The following is a 21912-nucleotide window of genomic DNA, read 5'->3' as shown; positions in this document are numbered from 1 at the left end:
TGGATCATAGTAAATGCTCAGTAAGTCCAGGCAATGATGATGATGATGGTGATGATGGCAGGACCCAGGCTGAGGAAAAAGCTGAGGTACAAGAAGAGCAAGAAAATGGATTCAGAGCCCTGATGGCTTCTCCAACCTCTAGATCCAACTGAGCTTGACAGCCATCCTACCACTGGACTTTTCAGTGACACGAGCTCATAAATTCCTTTATCATTTAAACCTACTTGGGTTGAGATTTTATTTCCATCCAGAGTGCTGAACCTCTTCTTGTCTTAACAGAAAGACAAAGCACAAGCACAAAAGGTTTGACTGTAACCGCTTTCCTGGGAAATGGAGCTATATTTCCACACTCTTACGAGTGACAACTTTCAGTGATTCCAGGAACCCTATTTCTATGCATCAGTGGGGAACTACCTTCAAATCCTCACAAGTGATTTACTCTTCTGTGGCAATTGCCCAAATGATTCCTGGATGGGGTGAACAGGTATTTCACTGAAGAGGAATCAGGAAGGACAGATAAACAAGGAAAAGATGATCAACTTAAGGGAAATGCAAATCAAAAACACAATAGGATACCATTTCAACTTGCTCGTCAGGGGAAAATATTTAAGTCTTGAAAATTCTAAGTATTGACAAGTGTGTGGAGCCAAGAGGACTTTTATATACTGCTGATAGGGCTATAAAGTCTACAGTCTATAAAACGATGTGCAAAACTTGGCATTGTCATATAAAGCTGAAAATGTCTTTATCCCATGAGGCAATAATAGTACTACTGAGTCTATCCTTGTCTCTTAGATATGTGCCCTGCAAGACACTTACAGGAATGTTTAGCATGGCATTGTTGGTAACAGCAAAATGACTGAAAGCAACTGATGTTTCCATACACGGGAGAATGGATTAATAAAATGTGGTGTATTTACTTAATGCATTCCAAAGACAGTGAAAATGAATGAATGACAGCTACATGCATCAATGTGGATAAAACCTAAAAATCATGGCTTTGAGTAAGAAATAGCACTTCCAAAATGCATACCAAATATCATTTATATAAAGTTTAAAAACATACAATAATTAATACATCATTTAGGGATATATCAAGGTAGAAAAACATGGGAATGAGAAACACAAAATCAGAAGAGTGGTTATCCGTGGAAGGAATGACCGTTATTACTTTCCTAACCCAGTGGTGAGCACACAGGTGCTTTTTATCTTTACGTTATATATGTTATATTCTTTAGTATGCATGAAGTATAATAATTTTTATTGTGGTAAACTGTACATGACATAAAGTTCAGCATTTTAACCATTTTTAACTGTACAACTTAGTGTACAGTTACTTAGTAATTCACACTGCTGTGTAACCATCCATCATTAACCACCTAGAACTTTTTCATCATCCCAAACTGTGCTTTTGGCTCTCACATCCAAGAAATCATTGCCAAGTCCAGTGTCGTGAAGCTTTTGCCCTATGTTTTCTTCTAAGAGTTTTAGCTCTTGCAATTAGGTCTTTGATCCATTTTAAGTTCATTTTTATTTATGGTGTGATAAAGGTCCAACATCATTCTTTTGCAGGATAGTACATTTTTAAACACAAAGCAAAGAATCAGAGAATATTAAAAGGGGCCCTCTCCATTTACGAATGAAGAAACTGGGGTAGAAATAAAATAATAAGCCAAGCTCACACCACTGCTTCAGGGCAGCAGCGGGGTAAAAGTCAAGGCCTATTCCCAATGCATTACACTAGACAACTGCACAGGCGCCTAAGCACCCAACGCGCCCCGCCCTGGGTTTGGATCCGCCCCTCGAGGGAGAGCGCCCTCCGACTTTCCGGCACTGGCTCCTCCCCTTCCTCGCCCCCTGGGGCGGGCCCTGGCGGCTCAGGAGTGCGGAAAACGTGCGCGGCGGACGTGGGGTGAGGGAAAACCCGGGAAATCTTTGGCGTCTCGTGGACCCGTCAGGAACTGCTTGTAAGGCGTAAACTCCAGCTCCGCTTTCGCGCCGTGCCAGGCCGGGTTTTCTCTCGCGCTCTAGGACGGGGAGGAGCCCTGGCCCAGTAGGAAGCAAGCTCGGGGGCGGGGGGGGGGGGGGGCCGTGCCCGCGTGCTCGGCCCGGATTGGCCGCTGGGATCAGCGCGGGGTTTGGCGGGAGCTTCGGGAGCTGCGTCGGCGCAGTGAGCGGTGGGCTGAGATGGCCCCGCCGCGGCGAGTGCGGCGCTCGGGGTAAGTGTTGCGGACTCTCGGAGCGCCGGGCTGGGGGTGCCGCTTTATCTTCCTTCTCCGTCGGGCTTCGGCCTCTCGGAGCTGTTTGTGCTCCCTGGCTCTGCAACTGTGCAACTTGTCCTAGTGACTAACCTCTCAGGGCCTTGGTTTCCCCGTCGGTAAAATGGGAATAATAATATTCCCACCTTGGAAGGATTACGGTGACGTTTAAAGGAGTCAGTTTAAAACCGTGGCCGGCGGGGAGGGGAGAACGTTGGCTAGTGTCAGCATTACTTTGTGTGGGTGAGTGTAGCCTAAAGTAGACTCCAAATATTTTGAAACAAACTATCCAACAAATAATGAGTGCCTACTACTTGCCAGACATTACGTTCTAGTGACGCTTACACTCTGGCTGGTAGTCAGTATTCTTATTTTCAAGACCCTGCTTGTTTTTGTAACACAAACCACAGACTGTAAAGCTGAACTAAATCTCCCGCCGCGGGGGCCCAAGCTGCCGCTTGTTATTCTTAAAGAGGGCCTCCAGCCGGGATGGGTCAAGCATTTTTTTTTTTAATTTTTTAAATTAATTTATTTATTTACTTATGGCTGTGTTGGGTCTTCGTTTCTGTGTGAGGGCTTTCTCCAGTTGCGGCAAGCGGGGGCCATTCTTCATCACGGTGCGCGGGCCTCTCACTATCGCGGCCTCTCTTGTTGCGGAGCGCAGGCTCCAGACGCGCAGGCTCAGTAGTTGTGGCTCACGGGCCTAGTTGCTCCGCGGCATGTGGGATCTTCCCAGACCAGGGCTCGAACCCGTGTCCCCTGCATTGGCAGGCAGACTCTCAACCGCTGCGCCACCAGGGAAGCCCCATTTTATTTTTTTTTTTTAATCAAAAAGGGCATGCATTTTAAAATAGGTTTCAAAACTGCTCTCTGAAATGTTATTCTTCATGGACTCATGGGCACGTGTCTCTCTGGCTGTGTCTGGAGTGCATCCAAGGCCCTGTGTGGTCCTGGCTGGAGGGGCCTCGGCGTGCTTCGCGCTCCGGCTGGTACTCAAGGCCGTAGGAGTTACACCTGGGCCGTGGGAAGGCGGTCTGGAGAAGGTGCATTTGTAGATGCGGGTGAGGGTGCAGGCAGCCAAACAGCGTAGGGGACAGGCTGGAACAGGACGAAGCAGGGCGGTTGGGTAAAGCGAGACTAGGCTCCCGTGGCCAGTGGGGAGGAGGATTGGGAAAGAATAAGGGGCCTGAAACTCAGCCGACAAGAGTGAACTTTATCTGATAGGCCAGTGGGGTTTTTTCTCTCTCCCTCCCTCCCTCCTCCCCCCACACACGTATACACGTACATATAACATTTTTGCCTTTGAGACTCCTGAAATCTGTTTATCCCTTCCCCTAAAACGCGCTCATGCGCATACACCAAAATTTTTACGTGTGTTATCACCGAGGTCTCCATCTTTTGGGAGCCTCACCTTGCTCCTAGCCTAAGGTGAGGAGGAAACTTGACCACTTTTTTGAGCACAGACAAGGCTAGAAAGGGTGGAAAGAGTGCGTTAAGAAGTTATGTGATCTGGTTTCTCGTCCTATCACTTGGCTGTGTGACCACTGATGTCACTTAACTTTTCTGAACCCCAGAATCACAAAGGCCGTAAAACTAGTATCTGCTCTACCTTCTTTTTTTGGGTCTGAGAATCAAATAGAGCAGTGGTTTTCAAATGCGGTTCCACCGGGAACTTGTTGGACATGCAGACTCTCAGCGGCCACCCCAGGTTTCCTGAATTAGCAGCTCTGGAGTTGGGGCCAAGCAGTCTTGTTTTAACCAGCCCTCCAGGTGATTCTGATACCTGAGGATTGGGAACCACTGCTCTAACAGTTTTCCAACTTTTTTTTTTTTTTTTACTGTAATTCACAGTAATGATGTTTTACATCACAATGGGTATACGGATGTGCACGTACGCACACACATAATAAAACCAAAGGTTTAAGAAATCTTATGTTTTATATTCTCATGTATTTATTTTTTTAAAATGCTGGGGGAAAACCTTAAAGGACATGATGGGGCAGTTGATGAAACCTGGATATGGACCGTAGATTAGATAATGGTGTCAGTGTTAAATTTCCTGATTCGGAAGTTGTCCTGTGACTACACAAGGTAACGCCCTCTTAGGAAAGACACACTGCAGTGTCCCCAGTTTACCATACACAGACACACAGGAAGCAGGTGAGACAAAATGTAAACAGTTGGTGAAGCAGGTAAAGGGTATACAGAAGGTTCTTAGAGTATTCTCAACTTTTCTCTAAGTTTGAAATTATATCAAATAAAGAAATACTTGTTCCGCAAAGAAATACTCGTTCAGACACTAAACGAACTTTGCTGCCCGCTAATGGGTGTCTGCAGGGCACTTTTGAAAGTCAGGGCCTGTGCGTGGTGGTGTAGGGCATCCCCCCAGCCCTGGCACCATGCCTGGACCACAGAGGATACTCAAAGCATAGTCCCTGGCGGGATTATTTTCTGCCTCTCATGTTTCCACTTTTTCTTGCTGGTCACTATTGTCATATCTTGTTTACTTTAAGCTCCGTTGAAGGTACGCAACTTTATCCTTTTATCCTAATGCCCACTGGGGGGAGCCTGAAGGGCGGAAAGAGGGCAGCTCTGGGTTTGAACTGATGCAGATGTTAACGCAGGCTTCCCTCCTTCCTGGCCGCATGGGCTTTGGGCAAATACACATCTGGAACGTGGGATTCACTTCTACCTTGAGGACTGTTTCAGAGCTAAATGAGAAAATGTGTGTAAGAGAGCCAGGCACGGATGGAACGGGGGTCCAGCGCTTGAGAAAGAGAGGTCTTGCTGTCTCTTGCTCATTTCTGCAGAACGCCAGCTGCTGCTGTTGATTGCGACTTCAGGGACAAGGATGACAGCAGGGTTAGGAGTTTTCTGTGTCCCTGAGGACAGAGCTATGCTATTTATACGTAGGTGTTATGAGTTGACCTATAAAAAATTTAATTCAATGTGTGAGATATGGGTTCTACTTTCTAAAAGGATTTTGCCATTACCTGAATTTCATCATGTGCACATTGTTAGTGCAACTAACAAGGAATGTGATTTGGAAAGAACATGCTTGGATGAGGTGTAATTCTGGTGTTTCCCCCAGTTATTTTTAAGTATTTCCTTACTGTTGTGTGTGTTTTTGCTGTTTCCTAGTCCGAGATATTCAAAGAACACTGTAGGAAGAACACAGTCCACGAAAGATGTAAGTTATCTTTTTTATATTTTAATATAATTTTCTCGTAATTGACAATACAAAATAACGTTTTACAGGAGACTCAGTTTCGTAGACTTGGTGAGCTCAGTGTTTTCTTGTGAAAAAGCGCATTCCTTTTCCTCCTGCTCTTCCCAGTATAATGGAGAAAATGGCCATTGTTAAAGTTTTGAATCTTTTTTTCTGGGCCTAGGCTGGTTTCATTTTCATTTGGATAATCGACATCGTTGAACAATTGTACAACGTTCTGTATTTTGCTTTTGTCACTTAGAGCCATTTCTCCATGTTGTTATAGTTTTCCACAGTTTATGATTTCATAATATTCCATTTAGTTTCGCATTTCACACGGTATTTTTACTTCAGGGTGGAGTCTTAGAAGTAAATGTCTGTGAAAGGCAGGTGCATTTGTTTAACCCTCTGGCTAGCTCACCTCAGAGTATTTTCCAGCGGCTTGTCCAATTGGCCTTGGAAATTCACATGAACCACCTCTGATAGTGCCTGCTTGGGGGTGCCCCGGCGTCGGGAGTTCTCCCTGCTCTGTGCCCTGCCCCCGGTTCTCTCTTTTGCGGGGTCTCTCCCCTCTGCCCCCCTAACCCCCTCCCCATTTGGAGGGGGCCCTTTTCCTCTCTGGAAGGGCTTCTTCAGCTTTCCGGCCCTCTTCCCTCCTCGGGAAGGCAGCTGCCTTACCCAGGCCCATTTGCTTGGGGAGGATGGAGGGTGTCAGCTCCTCTTGGGCGTTCGTTCTACCCACACACACTCCATGAATAATTTTTCCCTGAGGGTCTGTGAGTGGTAGTTTTTGTTTTGTCTCTCAGTTTTATTCCATCTCCTGTGTATCTTCCAGAATTTCTTCATATTTTCCTGTCTGTTAATGGCAGCCCTCCACATTTTCCAGAGCTACTGTGGACGTTTTTCTCGTTTTCTGTATGTTGTCTTTCATTGGGATTTGAGGAGCAGTCTTCCTGGGGCTTATTAGTATATTGCACTGCAAACCCTCGTCTCTGTCCTGCAATCAGGAGTTTTTAACCTCTGTGTTTAGGAACTTTCATGGGCATGTTTCTGGGGAGAGGGCCCACTCTGGCTCAGGAGTTGGCAGGCTGTGGCCTTTGGGCCGGATCTAGCCTGCCTGCTGGTTTTGTAAAGCCCTGCGAGCTAAGGGTGGTTTTTATATTTTTAAATGACTGAAGTAAAATCAAAAGAAGACTGTCTCATGCCGGGTGAAAATAGGAAAGTCAAATTTCAGTATCCATACACAAAGCTTGATTGCAGCCCAGCCGTGCTTTTTCTTTCTGCGTTGCCACTGTCTGCTTTCACACTGCGACAGCTGCGCTGCCTAGTGGCACCAGAGTCCCCACGGCCCGCAAAGTCTAATATACTGGTGACCCTTGAACTGGGAGGGTCCACTTCTACCCGGATTATTTTCAATAGTAGGTTCTACACTATCTGCAGTTGAAACCGCAGACGTGGAACCCCGGATCGGGAGGGCCAACTGCGAAGTCACATGGGGGTTTTCGGCTGCGCGGAGGGTGGGTGCCGCTGAGCCCTGCGTTGTCCAGTGGTCAGCTGTGTTTACCCCCTGGTCCTTCATAGAAAAGCTTCCCAACCCCTGCCTTAGATGATCAGAAGAGCCTCTGCCCCCCAGGAGTGTGAAGGCTCACTTCTTAGGCAGCGGTGATAGGATCCTTGCCACGTAAATCAGCTTCGTAATGTTCTTTTTGGGAGGGCCAGTTCAATGACTTTGAACTTTATTCACTTTTAGGAAGCTGGCCAAAAGCACAAGCCTACCGATATATTTGATTTTCCTGATAATTCTGGGATCTCAAGCTTCGGCAGGCTGGGTGAAAATGAGAAAGATGAAGAACCGTATGAAACCTTTGGTTAGTATTTTTTTTTTTTTTTTTTAATTTTTAAAATTTATTTGTTTATTTTTGGCTGCATTGGGTCTTGTTGCTGCGCGCGGGCTTCCTCTAGTTGTGGCGAGTGGAGGCTACTCTTTGTTGTGGTGCTTGGGCTTCTCACTGCGGTGGCTTCTCTTGTTGCGGAGCACGGGCTCTAGGCGCGCGGGCTTCAGTAGTTGTGGCACGCGGGCTCAGTAGTGGCTCGCAGGCTCTAGAGCGCAGGCTCAGTAGTTGTGGCGCACGGGCTTAGTTGCTCCACGGCATGTGGGATCTTCCTGGACCAGGGCTTGAACCCGTGTCCCCTGCATTGGCAGGTGGATTCTTAACCACTGCACCACCAGGGAAGCCCAGTATTTTATTTTATTTTTATTTTATTTTTATTTTTTTTTGAAATCTTGAGTGTTACGTTTTTTTTTTTAACTTTGGGTTTATTTATTTATTTATTTATTTATGGCTGTGTTGGGTCTTCGTTTCTGTGCGAGGGCGTTCTCTAGTTGCGGCAAGTGGGGCCACTCTTCATCACGGTGCACGGGCCTCTCATTATCGCGGCCTCTCTTGTTGCGGAGCACAGGCTCCAGACGCGCAGGCTCAGTAATTATGGCTCATGGGCCTAGTTGCTCCACAGCATATGGGATCTTCCCAGACTAGGGCTCGAACCCGTGTCCCCTGCATTGGCAGGCAGATTCTCAACCACTGCGCCACCAGGGAAGCCCTTGGTTAGTATTTTAAATCTTTATCCTAAAATCTTTAAAGTGGTTCAAGCAGCAGCGTTTAGGCTAGTTACTAATAAAAATATAGAAATGCCTTCAAATACAAAAGCAAGGTTGTCTGCACATGAATACAATGTTCTGGGGAGTATTTGATAATTTGAATTAATTTTTCTCACTTCTAGGTACGTTGGAACTAAGAACTCTGTAAGTGTTGTCCAAGTGGAGCTCTCCTAGTAGCATTTGTCAACAAGCCAGCCACATTAGGACAGCTGCTGTAGACCTTTGTAACAAGAGGAATATAAAATATATTTCTCACTTCATACCTCCAGTAGTCGTTTGGTAAGGGGCTTTAATTTAGGAAGGAGCGGAGGGATAATGCTTCCTTTTCTTAAACACACTGAGGCAGAGGATGCTTCAGGAGAGCTTCACCTGTGTTCCTGGGAGTGTTAGGAAGACAGGACTGGTACCTGGCTGACCAGGGGTATGTGAGTTGTCCAGATGGGACAGCTTCTGTCAGTGTGTCACTGGCCACTCTAGAGGCCAGAAATGATACAGAATGTGCCGTGTGTGCCCATATCTAGAACAGCAGTAATCAGACATTTTTTGCCAGAATAAGTTTTAAGGGAATTTTGAAAACATATAACTTCTCACATATTTTTAATTTGGCATCTAATATTTCTAGTCTAATTTTTGTTAATAAAAGAAAATATTGTACGTTGTATAAGGTGAAAAGTAATCCTTACCAGAATACCCCTTTTATTATGACTTGATAAAAATGTTTTAACTACTCATCTAAAAATCATAATTTAAAAAATTGAGGTGTAATTCACTTGCCATAAAATTCACCCTTTTAAAGTGTACAATTCAATTCACTTTTAGTATAGTCACAAAATTGTACAACCACCACCATTTTCTATTCCAGAACGTTTTAATCACCCCAGAAAGAAACTGCGTGCCCAGGAGTAATCACTCCCTTTTCTTCTTCTCAGCCCTTGGCAACTGTAAATCTACTTCCTGTCTCTATGGATCTGCCTATCCTGGACATTTCATTTCAGTAGAGTCATACACTGTGTATGTGGTCATTTGTGACTTGCTTCTTTCATTTAGTATAGTATTTGCAAGGTTCATCTACGTGGTAGTATCAGTACTTCATTCCTAAAAATTTTTATAGTTCAATAATCCATTGTGTGGATAGACCTCATTTTTTGATCCTTTCATCAGTTGATGTACACTTGCATTGTTTCCACTTTGTGGCCATTATGAGTTATCCTGCTGTGAACATTCATGCACCAGTTTTTTGTATGGACATGTGTTTTCATTTCTCTTGGGAATGTAGTCATCCCTCAGTATCCATGTGGGGTTGGTTCCAGGACCCCCCTTGGATACCATAGTCCGAGGATGCTAAAGTTCCTTATATAAAATGGCATAGTGGGGACTTCCCTGGTGGTCCAGTGGTTAAGACTCCACACTTCCGATGCAGGAGGTGTGGGTTTAATCCCTGGTCAGGGAACTAAGATCCCACATGGTGCGTGGTGTGGCCAGGAAAAAAACAAAAAGCAAACAAACAATGGCATCGTGTTTGCATATAACCTATACACATCCTCCTGTTCGCTATCAATCATATCTGGGTTACTTGTAATACCTAATACAATAGAAATGCTATGTAAGTAGTTGCCTGTGTGCAGCAAATTCAAGTTTTGCTTTTTGGAACTCTGGAATCTTTTTTTCCCCAAATATTTTCAATCCATGGTTGGTTGAATCTGTGGATGCAGAACCCATGGATATGGAGGGCCAACTGTACACCTCAGTCATGTGGTGATTCTGCTTCAGCGTTTTGAGGAAATGTTTACACGGCAGCTGTACCGCTTTGCATTCCCACCAGCTATGTATGAGGGTTCCAGTTTCTCCACATCTTCATCAACTCTTGTTATTATCTGACTTTTTGATTCTAGCCATCCTACTGGGTATAAAATGGTATCTCATTGTGTTTGTGTGGTAAAATATACATAACATAAAATGAACCATTTTAGTCATTTTGAAGTGTCTGCTTCTGTGGCGTTAAGTGTGCACATCGTTGTGCAGAGATCACCCCATCCATCCCCAGGGCTTTGTCCTGTCCCCTGAATGAAGCTCTCTGCCCATTAGCCGACGGCACCTCGCTCCCCTCTCCCTCTTCTAGCTTCCTGTTTCTATGAATTTGACCACTCATGTGAGAGGAAGCGTACAATATTTGTACTATTGTATCCTTTTTCTCATGTAGCATTATGTTTTAAAGTTCATCCATGTTGTAGCATGTGTCAGAACTTCCTTTTTAACAGTGTGGTGTATACATTTTACATATAGACCACATTTTGTTTATCCAGTCACCTGTCAGTGGACACTTGGGTTGCTTCTACCTTTTGACTATTTTGAATAATGCAGCTATGAACATAGGTGTACAGGTATCTGTCCCAGTCCTGCTTTCCCTTCTTTTGTGTATATGCCCAGAAGTGGAATTGCTGGATCATATGATAATTCTGGGTTTAATTTTTTTGAGGAACTGCAGTTGCACCATTAGCAATGCACAAGGATTCCAGTTTCTCCACATCCTCACCATTACTTGTTCTTTGTTTTTTTTGATAATAGCTATTCACATGGATGTGCGGTAGTATCTCAATGTGGTTTTGAGTTGGATTCCCCTAATGACTAATGTTGAGCATCTTTTCAGTGCGTTTATCGGCCATTTGTATGCAGGCACACCTTGGAGATATTGCAGGTTCGGTTCCAGACCACTGCCATAAAGCAAATATTGCAATAGAGTGAGTCACGAATTCTTTGGTTTCCAGTGCGTATAAAAGTTATGTTTACACTACACTGTAATCTATTAAGTGTGCAATAGCATTATGTGTAACAAAACAATATACATTCCTTAATTAAAAAGTACTTTATTGCTAATCATCATCTGACAGTGCAGGGTTGCCACAAGCCTTCAATTTGTAAAAAATGCAGTGTCTGCAAAGCGCAATAAAGCGAAGTGCAGTAAAACGAGGTACGCCTGTATCTTCTTCGAAGAAGTGTCTGTTCACATCCTTTACTTGGGTTGAAATCAGGTTATTTATCTTTTTAGTGTTGAGTAGTAAGAGTACAGCTTGTGTGACTGGTTCCATATGGAGATTCAAAATTGGTCTAGTTTTCTTTTCTTTCCTTGTTATTCCCAGTAGTAAAGTAAATAAAGCCCTTTGCCTCGTTGAGGCCAATACAAAGTATATTACTAACTTTAAAATTGTGCAGTTGCTATGTTCATTATATAAGCAGCCGAAATGTTTAAATCTGAGAACATTTAAATGTGTGCAGCGCGCTAAAGCCTGAGCGTGAAGAGGTGGGTGCTTGGTCTCACCAGGTGCGCCTGCAGCCATTCGCCCCACGCTGCTGGCCTCCTCCCTCCCCCGCCACAAGCCCAGGCCGGGGCGCCGAGGCCTCGCCTGTGACGCCCCTTCCCTCCCCCGCCACAAGCCCAGGCCGGGCCGCCGAGGCCTCGCCTGTGACGCCCCTTCCTCAGCAGGTGGGAGCATCCTCCCACCAAGGCCACGTGGTCTCCGCTCCTTTATCTCTGTGTCTCCAGTATCTTCATTATCTCATTATCTCCTTTATCTTCATTCCAGTTAACCTTTTTTTTTATTTTAATTTTTTTTTTAGTTTTGGCTGTGTTGGGTCTTGTTGCTGTGCGCAGGCTTTCTCTAGTTGGGGCCGCTCTTCGTTGAGGTGCGCGGGCTTCTCATTGCAGTGGCTTCTCTTGTTGCGGAGCATGGGCTCTAGGCGCATGGGCTTCAGTAGCTGTGGCTCACAAGCTGTAGAGCGCAGGCTCAGTAGTTGTGGCGCACGGGCTTAGTTGCTCCGCGGCATGTGGGATCTCCCCGGACCAGGGCTCAAACCTGTGTCCCCTGCATTGGCAGGCGGATTCTTAACCACCGCACCACCAGGCAAGTCCCCATTCCAGTTAACTTTTTATGCTTAGCTCAAGGCTCTAGAGTAAAGGAGAGAGGAGGGGAAGTGCGGAAGGACTGGGGTCCCTCCCCAAAGGGCCAGTCGTCCACAGATGTCGAGCACCCACCCTGCGCCAGGCACTCGGTGGGGTAATGGAGCTGCAGGAGTGGGGCCGGCGCTCCAGACCTCTGAGTTTATTGTTCATGCTGTGTCTCCCAGGTAGATGTGTGATGTTCCATCAGGTGAGGAAGGAATGTCAGACCTCCTGTTTATCTTTTAGCTCATTTAAACGTTTCCATATAACATATAAGGACAGTAAGGTTATAGCTTAACTATCCATGTATTTATTGGTGAAATGGTTTACATTTTTTCTTGTTGAGGTGTGAGATCATAAGTAGCATATGTAATTGGCTTTGATTTTGTTAGCCATTTAAACACAGGTTGCTTTATACTCCAATGTAAAGGAACAAACTTGAATACTGCTCAGACAGCCAGATTTCTGAATGCCCTTTTTAAAAACATCTTTTGTAGACCCTCCTTTACACAGCACTGCTATATATGCGGATGAGGAAGAATTCTCCAAGCACTGCGGGTCATCTCTCCCCTCAACTCCTCAAGGAAAAGAAGCAAAAAGAAGGTATGGGTGGATGTCAAGCAACTGTTTACTCATGGTTAATGGGATTTCTGAGATGTTCTTTAAGATAGAAGCTTATAAAACCAAAACTTTTTAAAGATCTTTTGAGCCAACTTACGTTTTCCCTCAAGAAGACTGGGACTTGAAAAGGCAGTTTTTCAGTAATTGACATTACGTATAATAACTATAACTGACACCTGATTATCCTAGAAAACATACCAGTGAAGGTGGTTTAGCTTTGAGGTAAAACAAAGAAGGAGGGGAAAGGTTTTAGGAGCATAGAATTTTAGATGATTTTGAGAGGTCCCTTTAATTTACAAATATGCTTAATTGTCACAAAAGATATGTTTTCTAGTTCAGGGTGGGAATAGGGAAGAGAAGCTGATAATCCCAAAGGAAACGCAGTCTGTTGTAAATTTCAGCTGCGTGGTCCCTAAGCTGCATCGGTTTGAGTTTTCAGATTTATGTGGAGGCCTGAGTCAGGAAAATCTGTAAAAATGACACCACAGAGGCAACTCGAGAGCACATATAATGAAGAACTCTTCAGTAGCTGTAGTACTAACTAAAAATTATTAGCTAGAGCAAATCCTTGACTTAAGGACCTCTGTTAGGTAATAGGTCAGTTCTAGTTACTGAGTATATTTTGAAAGTAACAAAACTGTGTTTTTAAAACAAATATCCCACTTGGGCAGAAATCTAGATGAGGACATCTTTCTGAGGTTCTCTGCACTGGGGAAACCTTATGGCACTTGGTTATTTGGGAGACTCCAGTTTTTCTATGAGATGTTATTGGAAATCGGTAACAAAAGCCAAATATTTGGAAAACCGCACAGTTCGTTTTAAATGGTGGTGAATGTAATTTTTCAAGAAGAATTTTTGAATAGGTGACACGTTCACATGGTTTAAAAATATAAAACGGTTAATAATAGTCTTTATGTCCTCTCCACCATCACCCAGCTCCTGCATCCACGTCTTCCTTCTCCCCCACTATTAATTTCCTATATGTCTTTTCACAGTTTCTTTGTGCACGTCAGAGTAAGAATACAGGGTTCTAACCTTTTCGGAACGGCAGGATACCTTGCTGCCTGGCTTCTTCCGCTCTCTGTAGCTTGGAGATCTTTCCAGATCAGAGCGTATGGAGCTTCCTCGTGCTTCCGTTCACAGTCGCAGGCTTTGCATAGTTCGGATCTTCCACAGTTTATTTCCCTAGTCCTGGATCAACAGGCAGTTGGGTTGTTTCCAGTCTTCTGCCGTCACCAGCAGTGCTGTAGTCAGTCAGTAACCTGGCACATATGCCGTTTGACACACGTGCCTGTATTTTTCACATATGTGCCTATATTTCTGTGGGATGTATACATAAGGGAAATCCTCAGTCAAGTGAAATATGTTAGCAATTTGCATAGTTACTGCCACGTTCCCACCAGCGTGGTATCAGACTTGGAGTTTTGCCAGTGTGATATGCTGTCTCAGTCTAGTTCTAGTTTGTATTTTCCTCATGACTGAGTTAAATAGCATCTCTTATATGTTTTACAAGTCCTTGAATTTCTTTTTGCACACTCTTTATATCCTTTTTCCAGTTTTCTAGTGTTGGTCATCTTCTTCTTGACGTCTGTGACTTCATTTAAACATGAGTGAAATTAATCCTATTTGTCATGGACAACTCCTGGCTTTCTGTCGTGTAAGTGGATTGAGATTGTGCCATTGAGTAGGATAGGGCTACCTAGGAGATTGAGTACTCCTGTCATCGTGAGGCGATCATGAACTTGGTGTGGAGATGTCAGGGAGACTGGTGTGTACTTGGGTCTGGCGCTCCCAGGAGGGGCTGAGCTGGAGTTCAGACTGCAGTGCTTTGGTACAGGAGGTGTAGGCACGGGTGAGCACTCCCAGGGAGAGACGGTGGACTGAGAGGAGGTGGGGACCTGGGACCACCCTGCAAGAAAACCTGGCATCTGTCCACGTGGAGGAGAAGGAGCTTGCAAAGCAGAGAGAAGACCAGTGGCCAGAGGGGGAAGAAGGAAGCCAGGAGAGGGTTTGTTCTCGGGAGAGGCGGGGGGAGTGAGTAAGTGTGTGTCCTCGGGAGGATCAAACGCCAGTCAGGGAAAGGCTGAACACATGGGTTGGTTTAACAGGGTGGGTGTCCTTGGTAATCTTGGTTTTGGTGGTGTGATACATCCAGACAAAAAACTTTATTTGGGTTAGTTAGACCGGGCTTATATATGGATACAGAAGGAAGTCTGGGAAGAAGGGATGCACGGGGAGGGGCACGGGTGGGGAGAGAGGGAGGGAGAGGGAGGGCGCATCAGCATTTCCCAGGACTCATGGCGGCATCAGCAGCCAGGCCCCGGGCCTGTCCAGGGCTGTCGAGTTGTTTGTTCCCAGATCTCCTCTCCTCTTTCTGTGTCTGCGAGTCTGCTTTCACCCTCTCCTCTCCACCCTCCCCCGTATTCCTCTCGTGGCTTTAACGACCCATAAGCGCTGACCCCAGCTCTCCCTCTTGCCCAGCCTCTCCCGAGGCCCGGCTGTCCTGCACCTCTACCACGTTTCCCTAGGTGCCCATCGGCACCTCGGGCTCAGCAAAGCCAAAACCAAGCTCCATCATTCCTCCCTCGTCTGGTGTCAACGAGCTCCTTTGGTGTTCTCTAGCTTGATGGTCCTGCTGTCACCCAGTCACCCCACAAAGCTGTCTGGGAACTGTTCCTGGTACCTTCTGTTCTCTGACCGGTCTCCTTTGTTCTGACCTGTGACTCCCTTGAGAATCTGCTTTTCTTCTCTCCATACACCCTCCGCCTCCCTGTGGGCACGGCTCAGGCACCTGCCGCTGGTCCCTTTGTCTGTGCGATCACCACCACCCACCCCACTTCCAGTGCGTGTGTCTAGCATGGAGGCCTTGGCTCCCTCACCCCCAACCTGTAGGCGTGGTATGGGGGCCCCTGTGTCTGTCTGGCTCCTCGGGTAAGTAGACCCTGAGGCAGAGTGAGAACTGAAGAGATTTATTAGCCACATCAGGGAAAGTTACAGGTGGAAGAATCCGGATTGAGCAGAGATGGCCTCAGGCCGCAGCGCAGCTCTCACAGCTCTGGCCGCCCCGAGGTGGTGGGCACCTCTGAGGGGAAGGCCGGGCAGCAGTGGCCGCCACGCGAGGGTCGCCCTGGCACGGCGGCCAAGCACAGGCTGGTCTGAGCAGGACGCCTCTGGCCACCTCGGTGCCTCCCCTGTCCTAGCCTCTGGCTTCTTCTGTAGTGTTAGCTTCTCTTTAGCAAGACACTCGCTCTGTACTCTGATTCCCGTACGTCGAACGGGCCAGGCTGTTTTACACCCCTGTGCTTTTATGTTTACTTTTCCCTCTTCCTTAAATCCCCTTCCCTTTGTTTCTTTGCCTGGAAAAGTGTTTTCAGAAGTCATCTCAAGTCTCATAACCATGATGTGTTTCCTGATTCCCCAGCCATTCATCCACATCCTCTGCACTCACTGTCTTCGGCCTTCCTGCTAGTCAGTGAACCCATTAAAGGAAGGCTCCTCATTTTTCAAGTAATTTTATTCCTTGTACTTGCATTTTGAGGTTGGTGTTAAATAAATGTTTGTTGTATTGAATTGAATGAAAAAAATGAAAGAACTCTCATCGGAAATTGAGGGTTATTTTTTCCTTTTCAAAGGATGAAAGAAGGTATTCCCTTTTCTATCCCCTGAGCATGGGCCTAGTGTCTGTGGATTAGTACAGATGATGGCCCGTACACCTGGGAGTGGTGACGGGGAGGAAAGAGCGGTTCTCAGACAGGACCATGAGGTACTGCAGTTATGGGACACTTACTTGCCTGCCAGCACTAAACTGATGTGGCCTGGGTGTGGGAAGGTGTGGAGATGATCAGTAAATCTGGGAAGGTGGCAGGCCCACCCGTGACAGGTGGGAAATCTCCTTATAAATCAAGCTTGTTTTTGTGTTGGAGGAGCAGCTTTTAGAAGACATATGTCAATAAAAATGAAATGCGTGCAAGATATTGATGGTTTGTTCTTTGGTACAGTTCGGACACTTCTGACGTTGAAGCAAGTGAAAATGAGTCTGTAAAAATTAGTGCAAAAAAGGTATGTAGGCGTGTTCTCCTATCTTAAATTGTAAGATATTTCATATCCATTTAGGTTGGATGCAAATAGAGAAAATGTTCTGTAGCAACATTTTTCATAAAGAGTATATAATGTTTTAGAAGATTTTTTAATAAAAAAATGAAATATTTTTGTATCTGAAGTGTTTTTCATTACAGAGATCTCAAATCTCTGTGTACCTTGTCAGTTTTCATAGTGTTCATGTAATGTGTTTAGATGGTGGTTTACAAAGGCAGAGCGATTTGTTGGGAGTGTCTGCTTGGAGCCCTTTAGTCGAGGTCCTATCTGCTAATCGTGTTGCCATCTTCTATTATGTTCAGTCTTGAAGTTTAGAGATAAGAAATGTGGACTTTATGGTTATCTAATATAGCAGGAATGATAAGCATCTGTACTTTCAAAACAGTAATGCTGTTTTCTTGACATAGCCAGGAAGAAAACTCAAGCCCATTAGTGATGAATCTGAAAGCACTGAAGAAAGTGATGTAAGAAGAAAAGTTAAACCAGCAGACAACATAAGTACACAACGTGAAGCTGTTTCAGCTACAGCATCTTCAGAACCTTCAGAGAAACCAGCTGAATCAGTCATGCTTAAAAAGGTGGGACCCCTTGGTGCCAAGCCCTCTGTTGAAAAAGAGACCCTGGAAACAGAAAGTCAACTGGTAGGAGAGTGTCTGCTATCCCCCTGGAGAGAAAAAAGGTTGATAGAAAATGTCTAGGAGGAAAACAAAGCATTTTCGTTTTTTCCTTCACTTCTTTTAAAAGATAAGTTTTATACTTTTCTTATTATAAAAATAAGTTTGTTTTAGAAAATTTGGAAGGTATGGAAAGGCAGATAAAATCACCTATAATTCCATCACCCCAAAAATAAAATAACCACCACATCTTTTGGTCTATACTCTTCAATTCTTTATTGAGCTTTTCTCACCCTAAGTGGAACCATATCCTTGTCATTAAGTATTCTACATACCATTTTAATAAATGCATGATATTTCATTCATGAACGTGCCATAGTTTAATCTCTTACTAATGAGCAATTGTAATTTTTAAAATGTAAGTGCTTTGATGATTTTCTTTTCTAGCTAAATCTTTGTGCACATCCTTGATCATTTCCTTAGAAGAAATTGCTATGATAAGATTTCTGGGTCATATGTATTCTATTTTAAGATTCTTGACATATCAATATATAATATCTTTTAATCAAGCTTTTAATATGTCATAATATGCCGGCACCTTCATTTTGGCCCATTGAAATGGATTTCAGGCTTCTGAACTCCAGAACTGTGGGAGAAGAAATTTCTGTTGTTTAAAGCCACGAAGCTGTGGTCGTTTATTACACCAGCCACAGGAAATAAAACATCACCCAGTGACTTTTCCTTTTTAGTAGCATGCTTTGGGGTTCTAGAATTTCTTTTTTTTTTCCCATAGTTTCTATTTCTTGGCTGAGATTCCCGATCTGCATAATCATTAAGACCATCATTTCCTTCTTTGGACATATTTATGACAGCTGCTTTAAGGTCTTTGTTTTCTAAGTCAGGTAGAGTCAGCCCTCTGTATCTGCAGGTTCCACATCCATAGATTCCACCAACCGCTGATAGGAAATATTTCACAAAACATTCCATAAAGTTCCAAAAAAGCAAAAGTTGAATTTGCCAGGCACCAGCAACTATTTTCATAGTATTTACATCATATTAGATATTATAAGTAATCTAGAGATGATTTAAAGTTTATAGGAGGATGTATGTAGGTTGCATGCAGATACTACACCATTTTATAAAAGGGACTTTGAACATCAGCGGATTTGGGTATCCATGGGGGATCCTGGAACCATCTTCCTTGGATATTGAGGGATGACTGTATCTGGGCTGTCTCAGGGTCAGCTTCTTTTGGGTACTTTTTCTGTCTTGACTATAGGTTACATTTTTTGTATAACATTTTTAATCTAATACTTTTTAATTATATATTCCACATTGTTGATAGGTTGTTGAGATTTTGAGTTGTGTTTTCTTCTGAATGCTGACTTTCATGCTAAGAGGTATCTTAATTATTGGCTGATCATCTTGAACTTCTGTAGTGTGGTTTATCCTTCGTTAGGGTCAATCTGTGGAAAGCGTAAGGTGTCTTCCAAGCCTCTCTAACTCAGTGGGACTCAACCTCTGTAATAGTTTTCAGTAGCTGCATAACAAAATACCACAAATTTTGTGACTTCAAACAACATGCATTTATACCTCATAGTTTCTATAGGTCAGAAGTCCAGCCTCACCTTAGCTGGATTCCCTGCTCGGGGTCTCACAGGCTGGAGTCAAGGTGCCAGCCAGGACTGAAATCTCATCTGAGGCCCGGGGTCCCCGTCTAAGATCATGCAAGCTATTGGTAGAATTCTGATCCTTGCCGTTGTAGGCCTGAGGTTCTTGTTTTCTCTCTGGTTAAAGCGGGGTCACTCTCTGCCCTTAGGTCCTGGTCACATGGCCCTCTCACAACATGGCAGCTGACATCTTCAGAGCTAGCCAGAGAATCTCTCCAGTCTGCTGCAGTGGCCTCTTATGAAACGTAACCTAATCAAGGGAGTGACCATCCCATCATATTCACAGGAGCCACCCACCCACACTCAAGGGGAGGGAATTGTCCAAGTCATTGGGGATCTTGCTTACCACACCCTCCCGTCTCTGTCTCCCTGGTGCATCTGGCCAGAGATTGGTTTTAGGCTTTGTTAGGGTGAGTCTAGGGTAAGCCTTACTCTAGAGCAGTGCTTCTCAACCCTCTTCCATTGTTGTCCTCCCTAAGAAGCCTTTTTAGACATTTTTCCTCCTAACCATCCCCCTGCAGTTAAATTTTAATATCATAAATACACTGTGTATCTGTGTATATACGAGGTACTTCGGAGGGTCACAAACCATTGTACTTACTATCTGAGAGTTTCTGGCCTGCCCCCTTGGGAACAGTTTCACCCTGTTTGAGATTGCACGCTCTAGGGTACCGTTCTTACCCCTAAGTTGTGGTCTCTCCCCTAGCTCAGCTGGATAGACAGCTGTTAACTAGTTGTTAATGAGGTCTCTGCATTTTCTCCATCTGATCTCCCCCAGAATTTCTTGTCCGTTATGACCTGTTACGTTCTTAATGCCACGATAGCCACGTTCCAGTATGCTCTCTGTAGCCTCACGCGCATGTGGAGTAGGTGGTCAGGGGCTGTCGGGGACCCGCACCCAGACCTCTGCTCTTCTCCCTGAGCAGCTTACCGCAGGTCCCCGCCTCCCGCGGACGAGGGTTACCACTCTCTGCTGGGACTGGGCCTGCTGCGCTGCCGTCTCAGCTGTCCCCGGCGTGCGGGAAGGCGGGCAGCCGGAGTCCACCTTCTGAGTCTCAGGCTTGTTTCGCCCGTTGTCCAGTGCCTGAATGAGGGTGCCACCCCTCTCCCCGCTTTATGGCTGTTTATGGCAAGAGAGCTAGTTCAGAAGCTGTTCCTTCCTCTTAGCTTGGGGCAGAAATTGAGCTGATTCCACACATTATTATCTTAAATAATAAAAGTTCAGTTTCCTCCAAGGCACCCACTGTTACAAGCCAACTGAAAGTTTTAATTACTTTTTATCCTGAGACGGTTTTATTTTTTTCAGCATTTTCTTATATTAATTTAGATAATTTATATAATTATTAACTTAGAACGAAATGAGAATTGTAGCTAAAATATTGACAGTGTCTGATAATACTGTCTTTTTTTTTTTTTTTTTTAAATTTTATTTATTTATTTATTTATGGCTGTGTTGGGTCTTCGTTTCTGTGCGAGGGCTTTCTCTCGTTGTGGCGAGCGGGGGCCACTCTTCATCGCGGTGCGCGGGCCTCTCTTGTTGCGGAGCACAGGCTCCAGACGCGCAGGCTCAGTAGTTGTGGCTCACGGGCCTAGTTGCTCCGCGGCATGTGGGATCTTCCCAGACCAGGGCTCGAACCCGTGTCCCCTGCATTGGCAGGCGGACTCTCAACCACTGCGCCACCAGGGAAGCCCTGATAATACTGTCTTAATTCTTGTTTGAAGAGAGACTCCTCTTAAATAAAAATCTTTGCTGTGGTTTTTTTTGTTTTTTTAAGAAAACTCAGAAAAAGAAGATGTTTCGTGGCAAAAGGAAGAAACCAAGAAGTGAAGCCACAGACTTGGGTATACAATAGTGTTTTATACATAGTCAATCATTCAAGAATTTCTTTTTTAAAAATATATTTCTTAATTTGATAAAGTAGTAAATTTAAGTATATAAAATTGTTACTTTAAAAAGTTAAAAATATGTGACTTTGGAGTAACTGATTTTCCCAACATCTATCATGAAAAATTTCAACATACAACAAAGGAGAAAGAATTGTACAATATCTATTCATATACCCACTACCTAGATTTTACTGTCAAAATGTATTATACTTGCTTTAGCGCCTATTCATTAATCTATTTTAATTTTTCATAACAGTATATACTCTTTTCATACAACATAGTATGTACTCTTTTATAGAAGGCTTCTTTCACTCAGCATAACTTTGAGATTCATCCATGTTTTTTGCATCATTTTTTTTTAACATCTTTACATCACTTTTTATTGACACAGTTTATTGAAAAATGGGAGGAAAATAAAGCATTGAAAATAAAGCATTTTCTCTCTTTCCTTCAGTTCTTTTAAAAGATAAGTTTTACATTTTTCTTATTATAAAAATGCTTATTTTAGAAAATTTCAAAGGTATGGAAAGGAAGATAAAATCACCTACAATTCCATCACCCCAAAATAACTACCAGGTTTTTTGGTCTTTACTCTTCAATTCTTTTACTGAGCTTTTCTCACACTAAGTGGGCTCAAGTCCTTGTCATTAAATATTCTACAATAACATTTTAATGAATGTATAATATTTCGTTCACAAATGTACCATAGTTTAGTTAATCTCTTATTATATTCCTACAGCTATCTGAATCAATACACTCAGTAACCTTATGTGTCCTAGAAGTGGCCTATCAGGTAGATTAAAACTATGAAAATACAGTTAACAAAGAAGATCTCAATCACCAGTAGTGTTAGATAAGAGCAGACTGTTAAAGACACAGCAAGGTAATTAAAAGGCAGCAGTGCTTTAGGCTGCTTCAGCAGAAATGGGAGAACCAAGCAGACGGCAGTTAGAGGGTGAGGTA

The 21912-nt window shown here is 44.2% G+C and overlaps 1 protein-coding gene across 1 annotated transcript in view; it reads left to right on the top strand.

Annotated features, from left to right (window-relative positions):
• The first annotated feature begins 2147 nt into the window (after window positions 1-2147).
• The window catches only part of CENPU (centromere protein U), a 32236-nt gene continuing 12471 nt past the window's right edge, over window positions 2148-21912 (top strand). Inside the window, exons 1-7 of the mRNA XM_068531916.1 lie at window positions 2148-2219; window positions 5400-5448; window positions 7217-7334; window positions 12560-12665; window positions 16682-16742; window positions 17186-17419; window positions 20838-20904. Of these exons, the coding sequence (XP_068388017.1) occupies window positions 2188-2219; window positions 5400-5448; window positions 7217-7334; window positions 12560-12665; window positions 16682-16742; window positions 17186-17419; window positions 20838-20904 (667 nt within the window). The 5' untranslated portion in view covers window positions 2148-2187. The remainder of the gene's footprint in view (window positions 2220-5399; window positions 5449-7216; window positions 7335-12559; window positions 12666-16681; window positions 16743-17185; window positions 17420-20837; window positions 20905-21912) is intronic.

Source organism: Eschrichtius robustus, chromosome 21, assembly GCF_028021215.1.
Source record: "Eschrichtius robustus isolate mEscRob2 chromosome 21, mEscRob2.pri, whole genome shotgun sequence".
NCBI lineage: Eukaryota > Metazoa > Chordata > Mammalia > Artiodactyla > Eschrichtiidae > Eschrichtius > Eschrichtius robustus.
Note: the sequence above shows the minus strand (reverse complement) of the source record. Positions and strands in the feature narration are given on the sequence as shown.